This window comes from Rhea americana, unplaced genomic scaffold (genome assembly GCF_003343005.1).
Source record: "Rhea americana isolate MKP2758 unplaced genomic scaffold, rheAme1 scaffold_84, whole genome shotgun sequence".
Classification (NCBI taxonomy): Eukaryota; Metazoa; Chordata; class Aves; order Rheiformes; family Rheidae; genus Rhea; species Rhea americana.
In genome coordinates this window covers 2,800,178-2,810,174 of record NW_028187023.1, presented here as the reverse complement: position 1 = coordinate 2,810,174, position 9,997 = coordinate 2,800,178, and the positions used below count along the sequence as shown (strand labels likewise).

Sequence of the window (9,997 nt, the reverse complement as noted above, 5' to 3'; positions counted from 1 at the left end):
ATTCATCTATACCTGTCCCTGCTGACTGAGATGGGGAGTAGAAACCAGTTTGCTGTCTCAGCAGGACATTTTCCTCTTGCTTCATACTCCGTGAACATCATGGTTGGCTGCCCACCTCACTGCTTGTTCCTGAGCGGTCTTGCAAAATCTCTCCGGACAGAACAGCATGGCTCAATGCAAAAAAAATCAACGTTTAGTGCTGAGCTTATTTAGYTAATAGAGGGTCTGAAGTGAAGCCTGCTCAGCAAGTTATCTGAGCAGGAACACTTGCTACTCACCTTTCACCTACGGGACCCATGTTCCCTTCAGCCGTGGTTAGTGTCCCAGTGCGCCTCCCAGAGGGACCACAGCAACCGCTCCCTCAGCTGGCCTCTCCAGCAGCTGCTGCCCATGCTCCTTCGTGCCTTCACCAGTGCGATGGTGTGCTGATCTCAGCATGTCTGGTGGCTTCAGGACACAGCGTTCAATGTTGTGTCCTGACCAGCCAAAGGAGAGTGAACCAGAACTGCCTGGCACCCACAGCAGAGCTGTGCCCAGTAGATATGCTCACTACCCGTTTGGGGAGACAGGAGAGCTGCACAAAACTTGCAGTGGTGATGACATACTGGAAGGCAAAAACACAGCTTCATGCAGTGGAGGCTGTGGGGCAAGCAAAGMAGCTGGCTAATTCATTCCAGATGTCATCCATTTGGTCCAGAAATATCACTGAGATGCAGCAAGGTAGAAGTCCCCTCTTTCAGTGTACTATTTCTAGAGCTATTTTTATATCCTTCCATTGATATTACACTCAATTAGAACTGAAGTTAAAAGTCTTAACTGGCCCSAACATGCTGGCATGGCCTGCGACCCCAAGCACAGGATGACTACTCTTTCCATGCTACTGTGAAAAGTAGCACAAACAGGCAGTTGGACCGTCCCTGTGGCACAATACGCTCTCCCTGCGGTGGCAACCACCATCTCAAACCTCTTACTAGGGTCACAGGCTGAGACCAGAACAGCTGCCTCATGACAGTGGGCAGGGAAGCCAAGGAGCATCCCAGAGAAGGTGCAGGGCTGAACTGTTCCCACAGCTTTAAGACACTGTCAGACAAAGCCCACTTAGCACATCGGACAACCCTGTGGTGCACACAGAGTGGATCCATGTAGGTTCTACCCCGTGTAAGACAAGAGTTGGTATTTTCCAGTATATCTGCATTAATAGAAAATGCAGCCACATCTCCTGTGGCAGCCTCAGAGCTGGTCCCACGGGAGTCACTCAGTCTCCATAAACTGGTGTCACTTAACATCTGTTCAAGGCATCAGAGAGATCCCCAAAGAGCAGACAGGGCTTGTTCCCAACCCCYCCTGTCCACTCTGTTTCTGTGAATGGTGCCTTCTTGTTTCATTTCTTCTCCCATCTCTTGTCATTAATTCAACAGTAAAGTCTTCACATGAGCAGTTGTGCCTTCACTATGTTTCTAGCACCTAGTTCAMCACAGATGAGGACTTGACTTCTTACTGGAAACTCATAGCTCATCTGCCTGATAAGCATAAAAACAACATCTTTAATCAACAGATCCTCCTTTTCCCATAGACTGTGCGGGGACCAGTAGGTCAGCCAGTGAACCAGACACTCAGCAGAAATAAGAAACTGAGGAATACGAAAAATGACACACAAACTGCAGAAAGTCTGTTATTGATTTCAACAGTCCTTTCAGCCAGAACMACCTCAGAAACATTTGCAAGACAAGTAAACATTCTGATCTTTGAATAGATATGATTGTTAATCTAAATGAACAACTTTAAATCCAGGCTCTGCAGTTTATTTACTTTCTGGCTGGTCAGTGCTCCTGAAAATCCCCACGCTTTAGATTATGTTCCAGTGAAAAAGCAAAAGAGAAACAAGAAGAAAGGATAGTACTGATCTCTGAGAATTGTTGTGCTTCTGGTAGATTAATGAAATTTTGTATCTCTGACCTCACAGACATGGAGAGAATCTGTAGGCATTTGGAATGGAAATATACAAAATAGAGTGAAAATAATAAATAATAGGAAAAAAAAAACTTCTGCAATCAAATAATGAAGGAATAACACTGAAAATCTGGTTAGTTGTTGGGTGTGTCCTTGTATTTACACTCATACCATATTCCCTCGTCTGTCCTTACCTMAGGGGCTACACTTAAGCAATAAGATTACCACTTTATAACTTCAACWTTTGGGATGAAATCTCCCTATAATGATTCAAGAACAGTCAAAGCAGCACAACATGTAGAGAGATGAAGGGAGAGGAGCAGAAGAAACCACAAGACTCGAGAGCAAGCTGGTAAGGAACCTGGAGCAATGCCCAGGTCAGCAGGAGCAGGAAAGGCTAAGAGGGCCGAGGAGGAACAGGGAGAGAGACCCAAGGAAGATTTGGGACTGAAATGCTGGAAACAAGGAGCACGTGTGAGAATTAGGCATAGGCATGCCAGGAAAAGAAGAGGTAATGCTGGAAAAAAGAGAGGGGAAAATTTTGAATAGCAAAGCAAGCAATTCAGGAAGGAAAAAAAAGGGGGGAGAGAGAGAAAAACAGAGCAGCACTTAAAAAGCCAGGAGAGCACTAGTATGGTGAGAAAGGAGGGAAGATACTGGCAGAGCTCAGCACGCTTTGAGCAAGCAGCACAACGGATACAAGAGCCATKCGTGCATGGCCCACCCCGCTGGGCTATCCATCCCATCATTAGACCCCATGCTGCACATATCCAACAAACCTGTTTCTTAAATCCAYACCACAGCTCAAGGTTGGGGGGGGGTGATGCTTATACCCACGCTACCCACATTTTTATTGCCTATTTTCCGCATTTTACAGCCCTGTCATTGAAGTCACCACAAACAGGCCAGCTTTACTGTTGAAGAACAACAAGCCTGAAATGAACTCAGAAGCAAATGCCTGTTACGGCACACAACCAGCGCTGGGCTTACGCTGACACCAGAGCTGCTGCATAACCCCAGATCCAGCTGAGGGAGGACTCCAGCCTGGAGCTGCTGGGGCTGACCCAGCCACACAGCCACTCCACCCTGTGTCTGGCCACTCAAGGAACCACTCTCTGCTCCCTGGGGGCTTCCCAGAGCTTCTCCTTCCCCATCTCAGCTCCCTAGAGAGCTCAYCCATCTTGATTTATGTCTCTACCACATGACAATCGTGGCACTTCATAGCATCAGGTAGGTTGGTCCTTCATGCTGCAGCTGTTCTTAAGAAACCACTAAAACCACATTGGAATTAAACAGAATAGAGGAACAGTAACAGTGACATGATACTAAGCCAGAGATGTGATCTGCCAGGATTAGACACAGCAGCTTCATATTGGACAAGTGGAGATACCTGTTCTTTGGGGATAAAGTGCTTTATTTCTGTCACAGATAGCTAACGAGATTAATTAGCTAATCTTTGTAAAACTTTTTGAAGTGACAATGGCCCACGTTGAGTGTTTACATTGTACAACTGCAGCATTCCCACTGGTCCTTCAGTCTAACGGTGATTTTCTGGGCACCACTCCAGGAGCACGCACAGCAAATCCCAGCCGCTAGATCAGCCCAGTTCTCTCACCCTAGGGACAGCTCAGGAAAACTATGAGAAAAATGAGCTTTATCAGCAGATCTGCTCAGAGACTGCAGTATCTGTCACCCTCTGATGCCAGTTTCAAGCTTTCCTGTCCATCTTCTGTCCTGGCACCTTGCAGCTGGAGAAGCTCACAGCATGAGCTGGAACCAGAAAGCGGTGGATGCTGCCTGGCCACAACAAGCCAAATGGAGAGCCTACAAGGGAGGGAGGGAAGCAACACAGTCCGTTTGCCTGAGAGTGGGGCATAGCTTTGGGGTGAGGGCAGGACCATAACCAAGGACAGAGAATGCAGCTTTCCAAAGCTGCTCCAGCAGTAACCCAAGCTTAGACTGCACTGGTCTTGCACCATTTTTTGAAAGATGGTTGCCTCTCTCTTCAAAGGATATTACTTCATATAGAAAGAAGAATTTATTAAATGAAGGAAGAGAACTTCTCTTGGAAAGACAGGGTCCTGCTAATGGCATTTCTAAATAACGCTCCAAAATGCAGCATGTTCAGATATCAGTCTTGAGAGAAACGCAGCCATCTCCGTCCAGTGCCAGAAACACCCACCACACTCTTGGTCAGTGCCTGAGGCAGCCCACAAAAGCTTAGTTGGCAGAACAGATCATTTTGTGAGCAAGGGAAAGGACTGAAAGTGCTCCAAACACAACTGCTTCACCTCAAGTGTTGTGGTCCTCATAGATGCCATCACACCCCGGCCTGTCTAAAACCAAGCCGGTTAAATAGGACCAGGCCAGTAAGGATGATGCGTCTCTAACAGCCACGCAGACTCGTCCACGTGACTGATGTGATCGATCCTCCTGTTATGTGCTCTCGTCTCTCCCTTAGCTTGGGCAGACTTTCCTTAGGGCAGGGAGTGCTTCTATTTTCTATTTCTAAGTTCTTCCTCGTTTAAGATGCTACTCCTAAATACTAAAGATGCAAAAAGTAGTAATCCAAGATTAGGACAAAACCTACATTGCTTGGGAGATCAGATCCTTACTTGTACCTAAGAATAGTCATTTTTTGCTTAATTTACCTGGAGTGGGAAATATCTCTTCTGCTTTCCATAAAATAATGCATTTGACCAGCTGCGTCATGCTTGGCATGGGAGCGGGGGGTGGTGAAAGGATGGATTGCTCCTTATCCACCCCATAATGACTGATCTATAATAATATGCAAAATTTTTGACATTACAGCAAATCCTTTCTGCCTCATCCCTTCCCTCCACTCCCCCCAACAAATCACTGGTTCCAGAGGGAACTGATGAGTTTCAGCAAATACTCGAGAGCTTCCTCCTTCAGCAGCAGTCAGAAGCACAAGAGCTAAACACCCACTACGTGTCCYAAGACGTAACGTGTCAGAAAAGCAGCACCCTGCAGTCAGCACCAATGTGCACAGACACAGATGCAGTCTGGCAAGACCTAGAGGCCACTGTGTCTACCAGTCTGCTGGCTTTCAAGAGCCCAGAGGGTTCAGGGCTAAAAGTTGAAGTTGCAGAACAGCCTATAAATACATAATTTATATACAGACACGCGCGTGTGTATTTGTGCATGTATATATACATATATGTATGTATACACACATGCACACACACATATAGATATGTGCAGTGACACCCCGACGTAGCTTAAGGCCTTCTCCAGCCTCTCACAACAGTAAGTCCAGAGGGTGCTGTCGCTCGTGCACACTGCCAGTCCCGTGTTCATGCCTCCACTCACTTTACTAACAGGATCAACCCATTTTTGCCTTGGCACCAGCTGTCCCTCTCCTCTTTGTTTCTCCTCTTCCCCAGTCGTCTTAATCCTGAAACCCCTTCCTTCCCAGCCCTACATTTTCCCCATACCTATCTCCCACTTTCCCCATTCCCCTGGGCTCTCCTTTGCTTTGGTTGCAGCTATGTTCATCTCTGCCCCACGGTCACCCCCCCCCACCTCTTTCCACTAAAATATTTACAACTTGCTGAAGACAGGGGTGACTTCTAGGAATAGAACAGCACTAAATAAATAATAACATAGAAAGAGCAGAGCTGGGCCATTTGCCTGTAAGACATTTTGATGAGGAAGAAGAGAGCCTTTTAAGAATGCAATTTCCACGGAGGACACCTTCCCCTCTGTTATTCTGTCCACTTTTTTTCAGTAACATAGTCATACTAGTTTCCAGACATAATTTATTTAAACATGAGTGCTTCTGAGCTGAGTAGGGAACATCAGCACAAATTCTCTTCTTGGGGGGAGGTGGGGGAAGGCCACCATTAACAGAAAAAAAAAAAAAAAAGAAAAAGGAACAGTACAGAATACAACCTGCAAACAGGTCAAAGATGGCAACAAAACCACTTCCCAAACAGCATCTAACTGTTTTCCAGGCTACACTAACTCCATCGATTTAGATGGAAAGCACTGTGGTTGCTACGCAGAGCTGGCTTGGGAAAGCTGGATTCACAGCTGGGTTTGATTCCTCGCAGCTACACTGCAGACAGCAGCTTAAAGGTACCCACGAAAGAGGCAACAGCACATTGTTCACATGCAGGTTGCTTTAGTCTTCTGAAAAGCCTTGAGATAGGCTTTTCTACAAAGGCTACACTACTTCCCAGCTCCAGAGCTAGCTCAGGCTTCCTATACTGAGTTATTTTAATTACTCATTTGTGCCTTTTCCCAGTGGAAATGTTGGAAAAAAAGAAACAACATTGCTTTGCTTTTTTTGGTGTGTTTTTTCATCTGCAGATATCAATACCAGCAAAGGCAGGTTAGCACCACTTCTATAGTAAATGTTGGCTCACAAAATCTCTCTCTGACAGTGGCAGAGTGAAAATGCAAGTCCTGAGGCTGAATCATTCGTCAGTGACATCTGTCAGCAGTGACACTTCTCTGCCTCCCAAGGAGGCCGGAAGGCTTAACCCCATCACAAACCCCAACCGAGCGATGAGAAAGAGCCGTAACACGCTTCCGTGAAAGCACCCGTGTCCCATCGTTTGGCAATCATGGAAAAACTTTTGTGAGACATTCAGTGAACCTCATACAGAAATTACACTAACTTGAAATCTCAAAGCAGCCTGTTACTTYAGTCTTACAGAACATACTTCTGCCCTTGATGTTATGGTAGCAAATGCTTTCAACCCTCAAGCTTCCCTGCTGCAGTTATGCAACGCGTTGGCAGTTTACAACTTCCTGGCACCAGATGGGAGCGAATTCAGAGCAGCCTTCACCCCAGGGAAGGGACTCTGCCTTGGCTGTTCACAGTTCACCCCGATGCCACGCAGCGAGGGCGAACCGAAGCTGCTCCGCAAACTGCTGCAGAGTGTACACACGCACACACACGCTCTCCCACGCGCGCAGAGTCGGTTCAGCCTAACCATCTCACAGTCAAAAAAACTCAAAGAACTTTAACATGCTTTAACAAACGGAGTCAAGCAATTTAGGAGCAAAATTAAAGAGCTGATGCTCCTTCTTCCATGCAACAGTTGCAGGGTGATTATCCAGGGGAGGCAGCTAGTCTCTGTTCCCACCCTGAAGTGGGCACAGCGCAGGGACCAGGTGGATACAGAAGAAAGTAAACTGGGCAGCAATGCGTATAAAGCAGACGGAGACCAGCAGGGAAGCTATGCCCAAAGCTTCACGCCACATCTCTGCCTGGCTAGTTGCACTCAGAAAGAGTCTGAACGCTCATAACCCACCCCAGCACCCCGAGCATCCCTTATCAACTGCAACTTACCTCTTGGACCATTTGGCTGACTGCCTCCCAAAGGGTCTCTTCCAGAGCACTCCGTAGAGCTGCACTTTGGTGCTGATGTCCAGAGCATCTGAATCTGCCTGTTCCATGGATGGAGAAGGGGATACAGAGTTGGATTTTGAAGCAAACATTATAGCCGGATTTGGTCCTAATTCTCCCCCTCTGCTTGGCGGCTCAGGGAATCCGATTAAACGCAATGAACCAGGAGGTCGTAACCAGCCACTCCGAACGGCAGACAGAGAGACTGGGCTATGATTTGAATCAATAACTTGGCTGCTCAGCACTCGGTCAATAATTCTCTCCCTGATGCACAGACGAGAGTTTCCTCATTGCGTATTACTTCCTGATGCATTAAAGACAGAACACATCCCAGCCCAGGAGAGAGAGGACTGATGAGAGCCAGAGATCAGGAATACAGAAAGACAGAGAGAGCTCACTGGAGAGAGCTCTCASCAATAACAAAGCAAGCCAAAATACCTCTGCACCAGAGCGAGCTTGGAAGGTTACTTCACTCGACATTGCAGCACCCCAGATAGAAGYCAGTGTGCGATGGTCTTTTTGCTGTCAAGCATCTCTAACTGCAACACAAAACCCAAAATCTTMTGCTTGGAGACAGGTTCTTCTCATAGATCCCAAGGGAAAGGGGAGTAGAGCGAGTGGGAGCCAGTGAATTCGATCAGATTGCCTCTGCCATCAGGAGGATTTTTCTATGCCAATCTGGCACTGCCCAGCTCAGGCAGAGTTCACGTGGCTGCTGGGTCTGCACTGGGCAGTGTCCACACCACATGTCTTGCTCATCCTTAAAGGGCTATTGCTGATCACAGAGTCAGCTAATAAAAATCCTGCCTCTGTGCCTTTCTGCATCTTGGAGCTGTGGCAAGGGCAGCCCCTGCACTGCCTCTTAGGTATCAGCTTTTTCTTGGCCACAAAAGAGGGGCATGCAAATGCCACAYGGCTCAGGTGAGCCTCCAGTCATCTCCTGTTCATGCAACAAGCTTTCTGTTCTGGTTCCCAAACTCTTTGCCCCTCTCCTGAAACCCTCCCTCCCTTCAGATACACATAGTCCTCCAGAAAAACTCCTGTCTTTTGTAACACCTCCAGGAAAGCAGATTATCATCATATTGTTCCTTCCTGCATCCTGCCTTTCCTGTAGCTGCCTCTAATATTAGAACTTGTGGAAGAACTGCCTGCATCGTATCTGGTATGGCATCGGGGCTTTGGGGTATCATATATAAACGCAAGTACATGCATGCTGTGAGGCATCTGCTCCTGTTCTGGCCTGTGCCATCCTCTTCGTATTCACGTTGATACTGTAATTGCTAAATACGGCAGCCTTTCCCARGGCAGTTCATCCAGATATTCTGGAACGACACCTTGCAGATCAGCAGTCCTTTCTCATTCCCAGAGGTTAAAACCYGGGACGTGCCATAGGATAAATCCTAACACTGGACACAGGCCCAGTTAGCTTTGCATAGTCGCAGGCAACGGAAGCATCTTAACAGAGGAAGAGCAGTCTGTCTGCCTCAATCTCACAGGCTGTATTTGATGTTAGAAACACAGATATGGGTTCATGATAAAAAAAAAAGTCACTGTTGATTGCTAGGTAAGTGTCAGCAAACTCAATGTTTCGTTACTTCATCTCACCCTGGGTTTGACTGGCCTTTTGGTCCCAGAGAGGACATGCCTTGAGTAGCACTGAGGACCATCTCAGAACGACATTAAGGGATAAAGTGGAGAAGAGGGGAGAGCAGCAGGTACTGCTGGACCCCAGCTCTCGAATGCACCACTGTCTTGCAGTAGAGAAGTATAAATGTTGTAGTGACTGTCACAGACATTGCACTGGGGGGGGGGGGGAAAGTAGCACTCAACCAGGGTTTCAGGACAGAAAAAAATTTCCCTGGTATCATATTGCTCAAAGGATAAAAAGAAGATTCTGGACCCCGAAGTATCATGTTAATTTATAAATGCACAGCGAAAAGGCGTAAAACTCCCGCGTAAGGATTATCCCCATTGTACTGCACTGCTGACRGCAAGAGTTGATAGCCGTGACCCACAGCGAGGAAAAGCAGGTTTTCATCCTTTTCTTCTTTATCTTGAGACTATTATTTTTATCTTAAGATGACTAAGAGAAAAAGACATCTCTGGCTTAGAGCACTGGAACACAGGTATGGTCTCTTCTGGAGATCTTCAGGACACGGAGGGAAATGAGGAGGAACAGTAAATTCTTTACAATAAGCAATGTACAGGGAGAGGGGAAAAAAAGCAACTTGCTTTTGTCGAGTGTTTGAAARAGTTAAAGTGGGCACGAGCTAACARTTCTGGGGCAAATTCTGTAAGTGCTGGTGTCTGGGGCATAGTAATAACAGTGGGATATTGGCATTTCCATTATGCACATATATGATTATACTGAGGGGCTGCTTGAAGAAAAAAGCAGGAAAACACTAGATCTACAAAATTTTTCTCTCTCACTCACAGAAGAACACCAAATAAGTACCAGCTTAGAGGTTCCTCAGTGTTGTTTCTGTCAGATATAAAGCCTATTTCTACTGGCCAGGAGCTTCAAGATTGAAAGAGTAACAGTATAAAACACTTTCAAGAGAAAAGGGTCAGCCATAAGGTGAGAGAAGGGTCCTGCAGAAGTGCCTTTTCTCCAGTTCCTGGAGACAGAAATTCCTAAGGAAGCACAGACAAACCAGTAGACTTTTT

General features: G+C 46.7%; 1 protein-coding gene across 1 annotated transcript in view; it reads right to left on the bottom strand.

The window, feature by feature from the left end:
- Window positions 1–7,422, bottom strand: part of PLEKHD1 (pleckstrin homology and coiled-coil domain containing D1) — a 28,190-nt gene extending 20,768 nt beyond the window's left edge. Inside the window, exon 1 of the mRNA XM_085323287.1 lies at window positions 7,274–7,422. Within this exon, the coding sequence (XP_085179413.1) occupies window positions 7,274–7,422 (149 nt within the window). The remainder of the gene's footprint in view (window positions 1–7,273) is intronic.
- Between the last annotated feature and the right edge of the window lie 2,575 nt (window positions 7,423–9,997).